At 47.9% G+C, this 19,433-nt stretch overlaps 1 protein-coding gene across 2 annotated transcripts in view; it reads left to right on the forward strand.

Annotated features, from left to right (window-relative positions):
- Window positions 1–4,210: 4,210 nt before the first annotated feature.
- The window catches only part of ACTN4 (actinin alpha 4), a 49,015-nt gene continuing 33,792 nt past the window's right edge, over window positions 4,211–19,433 (forward strand). Inside the window, exon 1 of one of the 2 annotated variants that reach the window (XM_066581939.1) lies at window positions 4,211–4,504. In XM_066581939.1, coding sequence (XP_066438036.1) covers window positions 4,355–4,504 — 150 coding nt within the window. In that variant the 5' untranslated portion in view covers window positions 4,211–4,354. The remainder of the gene's footprint in view (window positions 4,505–19,433) is intronic. The other variant, XM_066581938.1, reaches the window with a different exon arrangement.

The following is a 19,433-nucleotide window of genomic DNA, read 5'->3' on the forward strand; positions in this document are numbered from 1 at the left end:
AAGCTCATTGTGGTGGAAAAAATACCTTCCTGACTCCATAATGGCAATCAGAATAATCCCTGGATTAACGTTTGAAAGTTGCTTTCTGACTCCAAGACCCGGAACAACAACCCCGCTGGTTGTTTAATGTCTATATCCTGTAATATCATAGAAAGACATCCAGTCCCTCTTAAACTCCTCTATGGATCCTGCCATCACCACGTCCTCAGGCAGAGAGTTCCACAGTCTCACTGCTCTTACAGTAAAGAACCCCCTCCTGTGTTGGTGATGAAACCTGCTTTCCTCTAGACGTAGCGGATGTCCTCTTGTTACCGCCGCAGTCCTGGGTGTAAACAGATCCTGGCAGAGATCCTTGTATCGTCCCCTCATGTACTTATACATCGTTATTTGATCGCCCCTTAGCTGTCTTTTTTCCGGGGGGGAATAATCCCAGTTTTGGTGCCTCTCTGGGTATTCCAGTTTCCTCATTCCATGTATTAGTTTAGTTGCCCTTCTTTGAACCCCCTCCAGCACTGTAACATCCCTCCTGAGCCCCGGTGACCAGAACTGTACGCAGTATTCCATGTGAGGCCTGACAAGTGCCTTATATAGTGGGGGGATAATGTTCTCGCCCCTTCGCCCCTATACCTCTTTTACTGCAACCCAAGACTTTATTTGCTGCTGCAGCTGACTGGCATTGATTGCTCCAGTTTAGTCTAGAGCCCACTAGTACCCCTAGGTCTTTTTCCATATCACTTTTCCCTAGCAGTACCCTATTTATTGGTGATATTTGTTTCTCCTGCCCATGTGCATAATCTTACATTTATCAATGTTGAACTTCATTCCCCATTTCCCCCCTGATCCCCCGGCTTACCTCGGTCCGTCTGTAGCCGCATATTGTCCTCCATTGTATTAATTATCTTATATAATTTCGTATCATCTGTAAATACTGATATTTTACTGTGCAGCCCGTCTATCAGGTCGTTAATAAATATACTGCACAGAATGGGGCCCAATACTGAACCCTGTGGCCCCCACTAGTGACGGGGGCCCAATCAGAGTACGAACCATTCATTACCCCCCTCTGCTTTCTATCTCCGACCAGTTCTTTGCTGATCAGCTAGTTAGCCTCTATTCTGGGGAATAGGGGAAAACGTTGTTTTGTGGGCTAACCCCATTAAGGATTAGTCAGATGCCCTGTATGGAATCTAGCTGCCATTGTGCAGGATCTCCGAACACGGCGAGCTTTAAAGCAACAATTCAAGTGCAGGAAACCTTGCCTAGGATATTTTCATTATAATGAAGGGTATTTACCTTGTGCAGGTAGGTGCGGAAGGAAGTGCTCTATCATTGATTTCACTAATGTGATGAAGAAACTCCATGTTTTATGGCTATGAGGCAATAAACATCAGAGACATGTTGTAATGGGTTTGGGGAGGAATAGTGTCAGTACTCGCTGTGCGATGTTACAGCCCTTAGACTAGAAGTGAATCGCAAGTGTGTAATTCAGTGCAACTCCTATGTACCTTGGCGGGTGGGTAAAATGAGTTCCCATGTTTATGTAAATGCCTATTAGGGTTTGTGCAGACCACGTTTCAGGCTTCATCCCAGGGTTCTGTTTGAATCCCCGAAAACAGGAGACAGATGAAACCACAGGATGGAATTATAGGCGTCCATTGGTCAAATGAAGACGAATAAGGTCTCGGTCGGAGCCGCTTTGTGCCGCACAGAATAGTCCTCCGACGGGGACCTGATTCATCTCTGCTGCCTGTAGTCCTGCCCTGGGGTTCCATCAGACAGAACCCTGCAATGGAGCCTGAGCACTGAAATACACTGTGAATGGCCCCTTACATGCTGTGTGTTTTAGGCTTTCTTCACTCTGCCATTAAGGCCTTCATTCGGCGCCGTGACGGGCACTGCAGATTTCATGGTGAAAATAGCAATTTATGCAGCAATATTTTGCCCATCGAAATGCCAGCCACCACGATGGTCTGCGAGGACTGCCCGGCATTCCATGATGGTTTCTGCTGATTGCCCGTCTCACTTCCATTTGGCTTGCCACTAGAGAATTGTACTCTCAATGCTAATTGCGCACAGTTAAGAACTTGGGCCACACCCACAGCGCTTTACTAAGTGGGCGCTGTTCACATCCCGCTCCTGCACACGGGTGTATTTGCATTGCGGAGTCCACGCGGGGCGTCCGCCTCTGGACTCTGCAGCAAATACAGCAATGCCATTTTATCTCCACGAGCAGAAACTGATTGCGATTTTTTGCTCTCGGAGAATAGATCGCTCCATGCTGCAATTTTGTGCGGGTTACGCACGGACGGCTTCCATTGAAGTCAAAACTGCGGAATTATCGTGGGATACGCGTCACCCCCCAGCGCCTGCAACTACTGCGCACGTGCCGGATGGCACATCCACAGCGTGCGCAGAAGCCGCCGGACGGGTAAACTAGGGTCACCGGGTTGAACTCCATTGTGGGAATCCCGCATTCGGGTTCCGACGCGCCCGTGTCCAGGAGGCCTAAATGTACACGTAGAAAAACGTACACAAACATCCGACAAATATACAGCCCTACGTTTCCACACAATTGTGGCTGCTTTCTCAGTAGTTTTACTGCTAAGTCCTTCCTTCGGACGGGGTTTTACGCTCCTTGAGCGACCGCTCTTTTTTGTTTGAAAACGCAACCAAATGTAACTCATTTTCTGTCACTCGTACATTTGCTTCTGACGAGGCGGCGCTGTTTGGAATTGACATTGCACTTGAACAATGGATTCACACTTGGCAAACTCAAACGCACGAAGCAATTTCTCCCGTGGCGTCGCCATTTTCCTATAAACAACAAGAAACAGCGCCACAAATGTGGCAGAAAATGGAATGTTTGTCATAACAGACTTTGAACCTTCCTTTCGGTGATGTGTGGATGGCGAACCTGTCGTTTGTTTGTAGCTAAATCCCCAAATCTGCTCATTCTTATTGGATGACCCTGAGATGGATAATGAGCAAGGCCTCATGTCTGCAGGCGGATCGGACCCTGCGTTACCTGTCTGGGTCTTCTATTTCCTGGTCTGCGCGCGCGCGCGGAAGCGCCGGCCACCGCGAATGCGCAGTACTTTTTATTTTTTAACTCCTGCTTTCCCACGGAGTCCACAGATGGAGTCCGACGGGCCGCGGATCAGACGGCTTCCATTGACTTCAATGAAGCCATCCATGCGGGATCCGCACTGAAATGGAGCGCGCTGCAATTTGTCTCCCGGACCTAAAGGTCTGCATATCAAATCCAGATGCTTGATTTCAGTTGCAGGCGCCCATGTTTCCTTATGGGCGGTTTGATTTGTGGATCTTCCACACGGGTGCCCCGCGCAGATTCCACAAATCAGACCCGCCTGCGGACATTGGGCCTTTGGGTCCTTTTACACGCACCAATTATGGCACCCGAACGTTCCTACAAACGCTCATTCACGTGAGAATTGGGCCACGTAAAAGGACAATCATTAAGCAAAAGCTCGTTAATTGACTGATAACGGCATTTACGGGAGCAAAAAAAGACCCTCGCTGGTCGTCCCCACAGAGCAGATAATCTGCCCACTAATACTGATTGTCAGCCAATGGGCATTAGTAGGGGCAGATTTTCTGCCCTTATTTTGGCCACCTCAGGAGATGATACCTGTTGCTAGGCAACCGTGTGTTATGAGATTAGGAAGCTAGGTGACAACTTCTGGGGGAATGGGGCCGCCATCTTGGTTGCCACCCAGCTATTTTTGGAAACAAGAGTCAGCATGCCACAGCTGAATAGAATACTTGACATCCTGACAGATAACACCCCAAGGAGCTCTGCCAGGACACAATACCCAATTATAAGCAGATTCTTTGTGTTTTGTGTCACAACTCTGTGAGGAACTTTTAGGCGTGCAGATTCCTCAGTAATTCATCAGAAACCCTCTATATAAGAACAGCAGGAAGGGCTTCCTGGTATCGATAGTTCTAGAGCCAGGACAGTCGGTTGTCTACGCAGACACCTGGCAGCAAAAAAGGGCGGGAGCAGCCTGTCAGGGTGTGGGACATTGGGTGTGGTCGGCTCGTCAGCTAGAAGTGGGCGGGACTCCAGTAGTTGAAGCGGGAGGCTCCAATTCTATCACTCATTGGCTGGCAGACTAGGAGGGCGTGTCTATGTCGGAGTAGTGCTTAGTCATTGGCTGGGTGGCTTGAGGTGAGTGAGTAGACGCTGTGGTGGCGGAGGTCGTACACTACGCATGCGCATTCGGCGCTGATCCCAGGAGAGGAGAGGAACCCGCGTCTCTTACACCGGAGACCTCCCCCCTAACGTCGTACACCAGCTACAGCTCTCTGTTATCTGCACTCTCCGGCCGCCATGGTGGACTATCACATGACCGGCGGCGGCGGCGGCGGCGGTGGTAGCGGCGGCGGTTACATGACGCAAGATGGCAGATACATGGAGCAAGAGGAAGACTGGGACCGGGACCTGCTGCTCGACCCGGCCTGGGAGAAACAGCAGCGCAAGGTGAGTAATACTCGTCTGTAGAGCGGGTGTCCCTCCTACTGCTCCGCGGTATGTGGCCCCTCACACCCAGGAGCTGCATGTCTGACCGGCCTGGGGAGGAGGGAGGCATCATGTGTGCCCGCAGCCTGTGGCACCCTGTGCTGCAACCTGTGGCACTGCCAACTCTCATCATGCAGATCCCTAGAGGATGCTGGGAGTTGTAGTTTTCAGACACTAGAGAGCTACAAGTTGCTGACATGACACTTCTGGTGCCGCCCGTATGTTCCTCTACTAGAACTTGTTCCCTGCTCTATATGGGCACCTCCTGTCTATAGACCCACTATATTATATGGGCACCTCCTGTCTATAGACCCACTATATTATATGGGCACCTCCTGTCTATAGACCCACTATATTATATGGGCACCTCCTGGCTATAGACCCACTATATTATATGGGCACCTCCTGTCTATAGACCCACTATATTATATGGGCACCTCCTGGCTATAGACCCACTATATTATATGGGCACCTCCTGGCTATAGACCCACTATATTATATGGGCACCTCCTGGCTATAGACCCACTGTATTATATGGGCACCTCCTGGCTATAGACCCACTGTATTATATGGGCACCTCCTGGCTATAGACCCACTGTATTATATGGGCACCTCCTGGCTATAGACCCACTGTATAGTATGGGGGGTATGGGCACCTCCTGGCTATAGACCCACTGTATAGTATGGGGGGTATGGGCACCTCCTGGCTATAGACCCACTGTATAGTATGGGGGGTATGGGCACCTCCTGGCTATAGACCCACTGTATAGTATGGGCACCTCCTGGCTATAGACCCCCTATATAGTATGGGGGGTATGGGCACCTCCTGGCTATAGACCCACTATATAGTATGGGGGTATATCAGGTTATTCTGTATAACCTGACCTGTATCTGCATGTGTAGCATACCCAGCGCCCCCTGTGCTGGTAGCTTCTCTAGGACTGTTGGGACTTTTTAGTACAACTTTCTGTGGGACACTTATCTTCTTGCGGTAACCATCAGGCCTGAGAATAGTCCTCGCACTAGTCGTCCCTCTACTGGCCCCTTCACCATGTCACCTGATGACTCCTGAAGTATACACCCCTCACCTGGCCTTAAACTTACCTGTTGTGTCCAACCTGTAGCTTTCTTCAGCTGTTGCAAAGCTCTCTCCCAGTGTGCGCTGACCGTCCTCAGAGCATGCTGGGAGTTTTTGCAAAAGTTGGAGATAAGGCCCTTGTACACTTGGTGATCATCGCTCAGTGTAAACATGGCTGACGATGGAGCAACGAACAATAATCTGGGCACTTTATGCAGCTATAAAAATGTATTTTGCCAGCCCTTCCGTGTAAAGAAGAAATAACATATTACATTGTGTCTGAGATCCGCTGTCACAAGCGGCGTTAGCTGGCCCCCATGGTGGTAAACGCTGCTGTGTGTTTTGTATCAGAGCTGGTTGCACCTAGTCATTGGATAATGTCACCCCTCTTTTTTTTTTTTTTTGCTGTCTATATCTGATTGAATATTCTGATTGGCTGTCAAGCCTTTAAAGGGGGGTCTCAAGGATGTTTACTATTGATAACTGACTTGTACTAACGATATTGTTCCCATTGAATTCATTGGGAGCTGTACTTGCAGCACTAAACCGGGCCGCTGCAATATAGACAGTACTGACAGTGTTGCCAGAGATCTTCTGATTCACTGGGATCCCGAGCCGTGGACCCAACCGATCACGTATTGATGGCCTATCCTGAAAGTAGGTCATCAATAGTAAAAGTCCTGGAGAACCCACTCTTCAAGTGTTCTTGGTGGGATAACTCTTATTGCCTGTCTACATGTATGGAGAGTGCACTCTGGGTCATTGGTGCGCTCCAGTCAATGTTAGGGGAGTGAGGGAGATGGCCAAAGGAGGTGCTCGGCTATCTCCAGACAATGAGGGGGGCAGTAGGCAGACATGCCCACCACCACTAGTCATCTGGGGACCTGGCGTGTATCGTTCTTTAGACCTATGGGGCTTCCTAGTGTTCATACATTAGTCACCAATCTTGTGGACAGGTGGTAAATAGATTTGGTTTGATAACCTTTCAGTCAGACAGTGGATGGCAGCACTTTATGAGCCAACTTGACATTTTTAGTGGCCCAGCAGGAAGCACTTCCATAGATGCAATAAGGGACAGCTCAAAGTGAGGCAGCAGCACCTAGTTATCTGCCTGAAGAGCAGTGGATGTGACTGTTACCATGTAGTAACATTCTATTTGTGGCCTCTAAATAGAATACAATGTTGCGCTTGGAGACCACACTGTTACTTTATGTCTAATGTACCTAGTGATAAGAGGCAATGAGCTGCCTGAGTTATGGGAGCACTGACAGCTCTGGGAAAACTGCTGTTTACAAGGAGGAGCCAAGCAGCAAATGGAAGATCCTTTAGAGGAGCGTTCCTTCGGGGTCCACACTATATAGAGCCACCCACGGAGAGGCAAAGCACCTGTGACTTGATTGACAAGTGGTTTATCATTCTTGGTGCAGCGCTCTCTGCAGCCTCCTGTTAGTACATCCACGCTCCTGGTATTGTTACATTAGGACCCTTGTATTGACGTGGACCCTTCAAGGAAAGTGTTACTGATTAAAGGAGTTGCTCTTGTACTGTGTTTGTGAGGAGGCAGCTTACATTGGAGCACTAAGTGGATTGACAGGGTGTCACAATGTACTGGAGGGTGTGGTGAGAGATCAGTGAGACATAATCGAGTCGCGTGTATAAAATTCAGATATATTGCAGCTTTAACAGAGCTGTGGGGCTGACGACTAATCCGAGGGTAGAAGTCGGTGATTGTCACTTGTCACACTGGGCAATGGGTTGAGCATGCCCTTTAATGATACAATACCCTATGTGGATGAGTTACTGCCAGGTCCATTAATGCTTTGCAGTTTGGCTTGGACTATGTAAAAACATAGAATTTTTTTTCCCCTGTAACCAATATCTGACTAGCCTGTGGGGTGTGCACTGTAATGGTAAACTGCATTACGTAGTCTAGGCCCAGTAACGGGGCTTTGGACGTTTATGTAGAGCCCACGAGTGATGCCTATTCTAGATCATGTGGGGGCAAGCTAAGTTTGTACAGGTGATACTTGTCCTGTTGTCAGGCGACAGTAAACGTACACAGGGATATAAACAGGACTCATGGCTGTGTTCTGTATTTCTTTTTCCTGACTACCTCCTTAATGTGCTGGCTTCTGTGGTCAGGGTCTGAGCCGGCTGTGGATTGCATGCACAATTGTGTCCCTTTCTTGCACGTCTCTTTTCTTCCAGCCAGTGAACAGTTTAGTGTGTCCAAACCTGGTTTGCCAGTTGTAAGTGAAACCAGTGACCTATTAACAGAGAGCCTGGAAATCTTTCATGTTTGTGCTTGAAACCCCCCTCCCCATGGCTGGGCACAGTCTTCCTCCTGTCTGAAAGACCTCTTTATGGGGACTCTTCAAGTGAAGCATAGTTGCCTTTTTGTGGCACACAATGACCACAGATGATAAGGGCACTCAGTGTTCACATGCTGACCAGACCTGATTTCTCACATTAAGGTTCCTGTCCTCATGGATTAGTAACATGTAGGATTGCTTGTGCCTTTGGGATAAAGTCCTAAGATCACTTTCCAGGGCCTCCTGTTATTGAAGGCTGTTAACCCTGTGTGTGCTGCTCCGCACCTGTTCTACAGCCAGATTGGGCTAATTCCTTGAGACTTTAGCAATCACTTCCAGTTGTTTAATGGTCAACTATGAGAACTTCAGTAGCAAGCAACTCAGAGGTTCCGGTAGGGGGTTTATAGGCTGTGACCTCTTTGCTCATTAGATTTTACAGTATAGGTTAATATTTTTGGTGCCAATTGCAGCATGTATTATTGCACTGGCACCCAGACATGAAAATGGCAATCTAGTCTTTGCCAACTTAATTTTAAATATTGATTTGACATTCCATTTAGGAATTCCATCTTTAATTACCTAATCCTCCGTCCTCTATCTGCTGTGGCACTAGAGGACTCCAATTTCATACATGGTAAGCAATTCACTGTATAGATGTTCATTGATTTAAACACGTGCCCTTCCCAGTTGTGAGCTGTCCCTCCCAATATTACTATATAAACCTGTAACCTCTTTAACCCATTGTACTCTGAAATGACAGCTGGATATGTCCTCTGAACATACCACAGTGCAAGTTAGAGCCATGGACTTGTACTTTTAACCTTTTTGGCTCTTTAATCATTAACGAGCTTCATTCGGCCCTGTCAGTAGAGAATAGGTTAATGAGTCTTATGTTTGCCAGTTGTGCAAGCAGATATGGTTTAACTCTTGAACAGCCCAACAGATGACATGCTTGCTTTGGACTTGAGCTGCCATGACTATTCCTCTTTCTCCTTTCAGTAGCTTCTAGTCAATTAAAAACCTTCATTTTTGTTCTACTGTACTTCAATAGATTAAGATTGCACTGCTAACTTCATAAATACATATAGTTTATTAGACTAGGGCTTCATGATGACGTTTGGTTCTGCAACCTCAAGGTTTGCCTTTGGGGCAAAAAGTTGTGCAGCAAGTGCCAGCATTCTAGCACGCTTGTAATACAAGTGTCACATGTCGCCCACAACTTGATGTGCCTATGACTGCTACTGCCTTCATCCTGTAACGTTCTGGACCACTGCTGTGGGGGTCCCTCTTGTTGGATCCACACCGATCAGCAAATGATTTCCTCTCAGCGTGATTGGAGATCTTGTTTTTATGTGGCAACCTTTTGCAGCTTGCCTTCTCTGAAAGGGATGATTGTCCCTCATGCCTGGGCTCTCTATGGGTAACCTAATATATAGTCTATATAACTTTCCAAGGTGACGTATTCTCATTTTGTGGCATTATCTTGTTGGGGTTACTGGGCTAATGCAGCATGTTCCCCAGAAAATCCCCCTAGGGAGGTAATAAGTAGCCTGAAAATAGCCTGCTGGAAAGTTGCTTGCTCATAATGTGTCTTTTGTGTTTCTCCTATTGGCAGCTCTAATAATATGAACATCTGTGAAGCAGGCTTAGGTGTGTACACAGGACGCCGTGTCCTCAGAAGCTTGCAGTCTAAAAACTGCATATAGTCCTCTGCTTCTATTTGAGTCGTCCTTCTTAGGGAAGGTGTTCAGAGCAGAACTTAATTTACTGCTGCAAAAGGCCAAGTTTTCCTGTGGTTTTTTGCTGGTTCGTTCCCTCGGGTTGCTGGACAGGAATCTCAGCTATGCACTTTTTTAAACAGCCAAGCAGAAAATGTGTGCGCCCTTTGCTTGTTTTCCCAAACTTCAACAAACCAGATATCCACAGTGTGCCAGTAAAGATGCTTTTCTGTTTGCTGTTCTAGATCCAAACTCACTTCTGCCCTTATCACTATAATTAGCATTTCCCAGACTGCTGCAGCCCGCAGTCGCTGCAGCCCGCAGTCGCTGCAGCCCGCAGTCGCTGCAGCCCGCAGTCGCTGCAGCCCGCAGTCGCTGCAGCCCGCAGTCGCTGCAGCCCGCAGTCGCTGCAGCCCGCAGTCGCTGCAGCCCGCAGTCGCTGCAGCCCGCAGTCGCTGCAGCCCGCAGTCGCTGCAGCCCGCAGTCGCTGCAGCCCGCAGTCGCTGCAGCCCGCAGTCGCTGCAGCCCGCAGTCGCTGCAGCCCGCAGTCGCTGCAGCCCGCAGTCGCTGCAGCCCGCAGTCGCTGCAGCCCGCAGTCGCTGCAGCCCGCAGTCGCTGCAGCCCGCAGTCGCTGCAGCCCGCAGTCGCTGCAGCCCGCAGTCGCTGCAGCCCGCAGTCGCTGCAGCCCGCAGTCGCTGCAGCCCGCAGTCGCTGCAGCCCGCAGTCGCTGCAGCCCGCAGTCGCTGCAGCCCGCAGTCGCTGCAGCCCGCAGTCGCTGCAGCCCGCAGTCGCTGCAGCCCGCAGTCGCTGCAGCCCGCAGTCGCTGCAGCCCGCAGTCGCTGCAGCCCGCAGTCGCTGCTCCCACAAACCTGGCTGCTACCAGCTTTTTCCTTTCTGTTATTGCTGTGGGTGTAATATTAGTGTTTGCTTCAACTTGTGGCTGGATATGTGCCAGCCAAGAAACACAAGCTGCATTTGAAGGCTGTATTGTGTTGTAGTCCAGGCTGGAGCCAGACATCGATGTAGTGCAGTGGGGAAGGGGGGTTGCTTGGACCGCTGTATCGAGGGGATTCCTGCATGGCTTTCATACTAACAGTTCCTACTAATGAGTCTTGTTTTTAATGTTCTCCCCGCACCCCAGATTCATGTGTAGTTGTAGAGTAGTCTTTCATTGGTCTTATGTTTGACCGTGCGTTTATTAGCACCCCAACTTATTAAAGTTATCCATGTTGATGCCTTTAGGGGAAACTGTCAGCATACAAATGGACAAACTCTTGCGGGGAAGAAAGTTAGGATAAGAAGATAAAATGTAGGTGTTTTGAGAACACGTGAACAAGGCCAAACAATGCATTCTACACATTACACCTTGGTGGTCCGCTGAACTGTCTGGTAGGGAGGTTACATGTGAATACATTTGTAACCATATTCAGAAATATCCCACAGCAGATCCACTCACTTTAATGGGGCAGACGGAGTCCAAAGGTCCAAACCTAATACTCCATTTGACCTGTTTCCATTCTATTTGAATAGTAATCTCCCACGTTAGACCTTAGGCGTCCCATGTTCCCATAGGCGTTACCGCTTCTGTTGCTTTGCTCCATTATAGAAGCGGCTCAATGAAAGTGGTGGTGGTGCCAGATCCACAGTTCAGACCTCGGGCAGCACAACTCTATGGGCTCACTCACACCAGCGTATGCAGCAAATACATATGTAACGTGTTCACTGCTTATTTTATGCCCCCCATAGACTATAATTTGTGTAATCTACACCAAAATAGGACATGCTTCTTTCTTTTTGTCACACGTATAATATGCAGGTTTGAATGACCCAATGTAAATCAATGGCGTTTTAGCACTGCATATTATATGCCGCAGCTGAAAGCGATAGGAAGATCGCGGCAAAGTGCTGCAACTGAAATCTGTATGAAGGAGAACACAGAACTACTATTACAAGAACGATCACTCCTGTGCTTTCCTTCAGTGAATGGAGGTAGAGCGAGTCAGAGATCTCTCCTGGCCACCCGCCTCATTCACAGTGAACAGGCAGTCATTCAAAGATGGGACGAGTCTTGTTTGCAATGAGAAAGAAGTCACTTGTTTTAGTAAGCTGAAACAAAAACTTGCGACTACTGAGGGAGTCGCTCGGCCCCCTGTTGTTGACTGTGTACACAGTACGACTATTGCCAAGAAAATCGCAGACTGTAGTCTCCTCATGTAAAGGTACCTGTATGGGCTGACCGCGGCCAAAACAAAGTTATGAAGTAGAACAGCACAGCATTAGAATGCTTGTAAACGTTTATGTCCGAAGACGATTGATTGATCCCTCTGGTGGACAAGCCTTTTTTTTGTATGCAAGATTTTGGTTACGCACCATCACTTATTTTCCTTGGGAGCTTGACAAAGGGTGTGTACCCAAAACTTGGTATAAGATCTTGTACACTGGTGCTACTAATACGCTTTTTGGATCTAGACAACTTTCTCAAGTATTCCATTGGTGTGCTGTTATACTTCAGTGGTGCTGGGCACGTCATACCGGACACCAACAGCGTCGGATGAACCAGTTAAATAGAATGGGCCTCTATGGGTTTCTCTCACTGTCAGCATATTAGCAAAAAATAGCACTGGTTTCTGTGCCATCTTCAGTAAATTTAGTTAAAGCTGATGTGGACAAGACCTTATTGTATCCTCCAAGAAAGCAGCCCTCACTGAGCGCTCCATAAGGTAGTGCCTGTCACATTGATTAGTGTGTGTGTATTAGATGGATGGATGGATGGTCGGTCGTTTTGGAGAAACTTGCATTTCATTAGTGGAAGCTAGATGTACTGCGGATGATTTTTTTCAATAGCTTGCGGGTGATCACGGATTGTGTTTTCATCTCCCATAGAGATCAATGGAGCCACATCCACGATAAAATGCAGCATGCTGCGATTTTTACATCCACATGGGGCATCCACAAATCACCTAAAAATCAAATCCGCAGGGTTTGATTCAGTTAGACACCCCATTGTTTCCTATGGGCAGCTAGAGCTGCTGATCTTCTGCGCGGATTTAATAAATCAAATCTGCGTGTAGACATTGGGCCATAGAGAAGCATGGGGCCTTCGCACATTTAACAATGCGGATTTGAATTTAAATGATTTGCGGATGCCACATGTGGATAATAAATCGCAGCATGCTCCCTTTCGATCGCGGATCACGTTCAGATGTGGCTCCCTTCATCTCTACAGGAGCTTACGATCCACAGTGCATCCGCAAATACATTTAAATACATTTGCAGATTTGAAGGTTAATCAATTAGGGAGGTGGGGTTGCAGATTTTTATTCTTCTGGGTAGATGATCCGCAGTGTATCCGCATGGGGGGGAAAAAACACGATCTCCCGCAAGCAATTTGTTCAGTCATAGTGGAAATGCTGCAGATTCTCCATAGTGTAAAATTCTGCCGCAAAAAGTCAAAATTTGCATAATCAGTGCGGCTATTGACTAGGAATCGGCTGCATACCTACAGCACTCCGCCCACAACACTTTGTGCTGTCAGTGTGCCCTGTCAGCTGGTATCAGCTAGTGAGTGCTGCTGGTCAGGTGATGCTACTTCCACGTCACCTGACCCGCTGTGCTGCCCTCACAAGTGGGTGAAAGGGGTGCGCTGGCGGTGCAAAGCATTGTCAGGTGAGAGGGGCGCCGTGGCTGCTGATTCCTAGTAAAAATCCGCACTGTTGGCGCTCCTGCACACTTGGTTTTTCTTGCGCGTTTTTTTTCACGTGATTGTCAACGGGACTTTCTAATGTTAAAAACGCATCGCACCAACTTGTCATGCGCTTTTAACATTAGAAAGTCCCATTGACAATTGCGTGAAAAAAACGCAAGTGGGTGTTCACCCTTAGTGTGGATCTTGCCAAGTTATGCCGAGATCCACGGCCAGATCCTCATTAAGGCCACTCCCACACATCCCACGCTCTGAACCTCGCGGTATAACACTCCTATTGATTTCAATGGGGCCTCGCAGACATGCACTCTAACGCTGCGATGGTTTTTTTTCTTCTCCCCAAGCACTGTCTGCTCTATCTTGCTGCATTTTCATGCTTTTTAACGCACCTCATCACCCCTAACAATGATGGGTGCTTCAAAAACCGCTGTCTGATGCAGTAACCTGCGCCCAAAAAGGCAGTAAAATCGCTGCGTTTTGCTGACTATGTTTGAGAGTGGGCTAAGGGCTCACACACATGAGCGTATGCCATTTCTGTCCATTAAATATTTTCACAACCGGAACTGTTCGCTTTTGCGCTGTGGCGTTTTTGTTTTTTTTTGTATGCGTATTCATGCAAGAAAGACTAATGAATTTCTGCTGCCTGCTTGTGTGGACGCGTACGCATCATGCATATTCACTGTATTTTTTTTTTTTTTTTTTTTCCTTATGAACCGAAATGGGATGTGCTGCTGTTTTTGTTCTGTTTTCCATGCAAGTGAAAAGTGCATATTTGCATACCCAATGCCAGTCTATGGTGTTAATGTCCGTATTACGCATGCATAAAATATGCGCGTGATACGAATGGCAGGTACACCCATGTGAGCCCTAATCATGTGTATTTTGATGGTTTATACAAAGTGAAGGCACTCTTTGTATGCCAGCTCAATACTCTAAATGTTTCTTTGAAACCCTTCCATGAATATTTGTAGCACTTCTGCTGGATGTACCTTTCAGTCCTACATGTTGGGCCTCGCTCACACTTTTGTCTGGGGGCTGCATATTGTGTATATTACACCCCTATAGCCCATTATGGGCGTATTGAGCACCAAAATAGGACATGCTGCATGTTTTCTTGTTAATTTTTCATGCATATGGAAAAAAAAATCCTGCATATTTAAATAGCTCGATAGAAGTCACAGGACTGCGTATTATGCATGTTAAGCACACATGTAATATGCAGCCCCCTTACAGGTTCTGACAGTCAATGATCTCCACTGGACTGTAAGAGGGTGTTTCATCACAGGAAAAGTCCTTTTGAACGCTTATGCTGGGGGTCGCACAAGATGGAAATCTCGCGAAATGACCGCACCAAAAAAAAAAATCTCTGCAGGATAAGCGCAGCTTCATTTTTGCAAAATCTTGCCCACTTTGTTGGCTAATCCTGGGATTAGGAGCTGCGGGCGGGATGGCCGTGTGGACCTTATTCTGGCCCATGTGAACCCATACCAATCGATCTGTGTAAATGCAGCATTAGCCAGGGGCTTTCATGCATTCGTATCAGTAATGTTCCATGTAGATGGGACGACAGTCGTCTAAACGCCTGTATGAGCGCTGACATCACCGCTTTACATTCCATGCGAGGCAGGGAGCGTTCACACGCAGCGAGAAGTCAGCGATCCAGCAATGTGGTGATCATGCATCTGCGTGCTTAAAATTGCTTTGCAGATGCTAATGCATCCCTATGGGCGACTTGACTTGCGGATCTCCCGTGTGGGTTCCTCAATTCAAATCCGCTCGTGGACATTAAGCCTAAAGGCCCATTTACACCAGCTGATGATTGCTAAAAAAAAAACACTTATCGTTGCGTCTAAACGCACACCTATCATGTGATTTTTCGGGCACTGCTAGCTGATTGTTAAATTCAGTCTAACCTAAAAATCGTCTGTCAGCCTTATCAGTAGTTCTGCAGGAGGAGCGCTGATAGCATTGTTTCCCGTGGAGAACAAAGGATCTGAGCGCAGACAAGAGCCCTCCGCCTATTAACTTTCAGCAAGGGCTTAATTTGTACACTTGCTATTAAGTAGCTGCGTAGCTACTTAATAGTTTATGCGAAATGATCGCTCAAAGCTGTCACTCAGACTGTCGTTTCAGTCTCATCGGCTGCTGTAAATGGGCCTTAAGGGGTCCGCGCATCTGCCAAGACTACATATGAGTACTATAAAGTCTTGATTTGACCACGCAGTAATTGAGTTGCCTCATGTCTGGGAGTCATGAGCGATCGCTCTGCCAAAGCTGTTGGTAAATGTGGTCAGCCAGAGATTGCAGGGATGGGAGTGTAAAGGCTGTATGGCTCACCAGCCTCGCCCTTCAGATGTGTGGCAACACTTGTATAAGACTGGTTATGTTGGCACATGGATGGGATCCTAGTATAGTATGCTGAAGAGGAAGGGCTGAAGTCTCTCCCCTCCCTGGATTCCAGTATCGGCTCATCTGGGGTCATGGGTCACTTTGTCAGTTTTGTATGATTTGTTAGAAGACAATTCCTATGAAGCAAGCCGTATTTCGCCAACAGGTTCTAAGCTGCCTTGCTTTGCATGGCGACAGGTAGGACTAGCTCAGCCGGTCGGTCTCCCTGTCAGGATCCTGCCTGTCGGCACCAGTAATTACAAATATCTTGGCGGTTAAGTCTGAGAAACAGCAGATTTCCATGTTTGGTAACCTCGTCCCTATAGCGTCTGATTTCTTCAACAAATGTCACAACAGCCTCCTTTGCGGTGCGGGCACCACTGAAGGCAGCAAGAGGAAATGTAGAAATCGCCGGCATTCCTGTGTCTTTTAGTGAGTTCATCCCCGGCTCTTTTTGTATGGATGTAGCCAGGAAAACTGAGTGAAACTTTGTCATCCTACAAAGACCATAAAATGAGCTTAATCCTTTAGAGATGTGGGGGGCAGGGAGAGGGTGGCTCGCCAGCCCCGGGCTGGGTGCAGTGGCAGAGGATGAACGTACATCACAGCGCACTCTTTCCAGGGTGTGGCGAGAAGGGGAGTCGATCCAGTGGCGGCTTTGCTCTCACATGTGACTTGTATATTGAATCTCTCCTGACACTTCTAATTCTCACTGCTGCATGTGTAAAAACCCTGAGCTGGGAGTCGGTGTGTTCAGCCGCTTTTTATTTATAGCCGAGGAAGGGCAGGCTGTGTATGATGTCAGACCCCGCTTACAATATGGGGGGAGCTGTGTACACACGGGCTGTAAACCAGGCTTCACTTTGATGTCCCGTATACAGAAACTTTTAAAATAAAATTGTATGTTGCGCCCCTCCCTCAGTCGACTCTTTTCTCCCGACTGGCTTTACTACAAGATGGCTTGTTGTGTCACAGATCAGGGTTAAGCTGTTTTCAATTTGCGATCATGGAATGTGCTTTTGGTGTTTCTATCAGCAGAACATCTATTGCTGGTGCAGATTTGTAAAATCTGCAATTAAAAGGCAACCCCACCCTTTAAAGGAAGTGCTAATTTGGGGTGGATTCGCACGTGGCGTAATCGCATGCCACAAAATCCGCATGTCATGCATACTGATTTTAATGCAAAATTACTGCAGGTTTGCACCAAGTGAGATGCACAGCAATCTCGTATCGGTCTCCATGTGAAACTCATGTCCACGACCGTGTCTTCACCACATATTGTGCGTTGACCGGCTGCGTAATACGCGGTGCGTGGCGTCAATGATAGTTAATGGACTTTTATTAATCCGTGCACATGTGTGTAGACACTGCGTATTGATGTGATCAAGGCATGAATCGCAGTATGCTCTATTTCTCTGCCCACCATGCAGCGTGAGCCCTGTGCACTGGCATAGGCAGCGGATGAAACGCAATATATTGCGTATGGGTAGGTTTGTGCAGTTTTTTTTTTGTTTTGTTTTTTTTTCATATCCATCCTGCTGTGAAACGGAGCAGGGCATTAGAAAGTCATACTGTGCGCGTGGGACGTGGTCTCTGCCAGCTGACCCGATGGTTACAGAATCGGTAAAACACTGTGAGGAGACCTGCAGTGTCTTACGCATATGCCCGTGGACAGGGGCCCTAAACGGTGCAAACTTGGCAGAGAATTCATATGTGGCGTAAAAGTACACTACGTACAATCCAGTTACATGTTGGTGATTTTATGATGTCCTGTGCGTGGCCAAAATATGGAGACCGTACAGCCCTGCCTCTTCCTGTATCGTAACATTACAGCTAGTTAGTGTAGGCATATCATTGGCAGGATTGGACTGGAGGGAGTATAATGGTCGGGCACATAAGAATCGCCAATCATCCAATAATTTACACAGTAGCGGTAGCCATTCTGTAAACAGAGCTGGAGTGCGCCAGAGATTATTCCAGGCCGCCCACCTTCATGCACATTAAGTCACTTGGTTTTTAGTTCTGTTAAAAACCAAGAGACTCCAAAAAGTGAGCAAGTTGTCACTCAGTGCCCTGTCATCGACCATGTGTACATGAGACTATTGTCACCCAAATTCACTGTTTCCCGCGGTTAATTTGGGTGATGATTGTCGCTTAAAGGGGTTGTCTCGCGAAAGCAAGTGGGGGTAAGCACTTCTGTATGGCCATATTAATGCACTTTGTAATATACATCGTGCATTAAATATGAGCCATACAGAAGTTATTCACTTACCTTCCCTGCGCTGGCGTCCCCGTCTCCATGGCTCCGTCTAACTTCAGCATCTAATTGCCCGATTAGACGCGCTTGCGCAGAAGGGTCTTCTGCCTTCGGCTCGGTCTGGCACGAGCGGCGTTCTGGCTCCGCCCCCTTCTACGCGGCATCTCGTAGCTCCGCCCCATCACGTGTGCCTATTCCATCCAATCAGGAGGCTGGAATTGGCACACGTGACGGGGCGGAGCTACACGATGATGCGTAGAAGGGGGCGGAGCCAGAACGCCGTTGCTGCCGGACAGACCCGAAGGCAGAAGACCCTTCTGCACAAGCGCGTCTAATTGGGCGATTAGACGCTGAAGTTAGACGGAGCCATGGAGACGGGGACGCCAGCGCAGGGAAGGTAAGTGAATAACTTCTGTATGGCTCATATTTAATGCACGATGTATATTACAAAGTGCATTAATATGGCCATACAGAAGTGTATAACCCCACTTGCTGCCGCGGGACAACCCCTTTAAGGAAACTGCATCATTGACAGTAACAGCGATGTGAACGAGATTTTCAAAATGTCATTTTTGTGCTGTGCAGAACCTAAATCCACAGCATGTCAATGAGCGGCAGCAGATTTGTAGTGTGGGTCCCACCTCTTCAAATGAGAGGGTGGATTTTGCACCAAATGGTGTGGATTTTGCAATGCAGACACTCCGTGGCAGATTCCTCACTGTGCAGAGGCCGATCCCAAAAGGGAACCCGGGACCCCACTTACTTTGGTTCATCTGTCAGCTACATAATACTTGTAAATTACATTCTGTATATGCCTGTCCCCACCTGGGCTGTGATCAGAGCCAATGAACAGAGCTGGAAGGGGTACACGTATCGCTGTAGGCTGTCCAATCAGCAGGGGGTTCAGTATTCTTTACCCCTCTCCTACCCCAATTACAATTCAGAGGAGTATTAAAGGCTTAATGCGCCACCACAAGAAAGGGTAAAAGTATCTGGTGGGGGGCAGATTGCTGGGACCCCCAGTGATCATGAGAACAAGGCCTAGCTCAGTAACTGGTATCCTTTTAGATCTCCTTGGTGTAAAAGTAAACTTGACTAATGAGCTGAAAACCACTTCTCTACTAATCTGGTGCTGAGTGACGAGTCAACTACAAGTCTGGTTTTCATATTGCATGCAGCTAAACGATGTTTGCCTGTAAACTGCCTCATGATCTGTGGCACTAGCTGCACTCCTGCATATTGCGGTGACTTCCCTCACACTGCATGAGGAAAGATGAACGTGTGAACAAAGCCTTGAAGCAGGACCACCCATCGGCAGGTCTGTCTGCTGCAGCTTTGATAGGCTGCAGATGGAGGTCTGCTGCACCTCCGAGTAATCGGATGAAATAAAGTATATGGGAGCTACAGAATGTCTTCCCCAGCTCCGGCCTCGGC

Source organism: Eleutherodactylus coqui, chromosome 10 (assembly GCF_035609145.1).
Source record: "Eleutherodactylus coqui strain aEleCoq1 chromosome 10, aEleCoq1.hap1, whole genome shotgun sequence".
Lineage (NCBI taxonomy): Eukaryota > Metazoa > Chordata > Amphibia > Anura > Eleutherodactylidae > Eleutherodactylus > Eleutherodactylus coqui.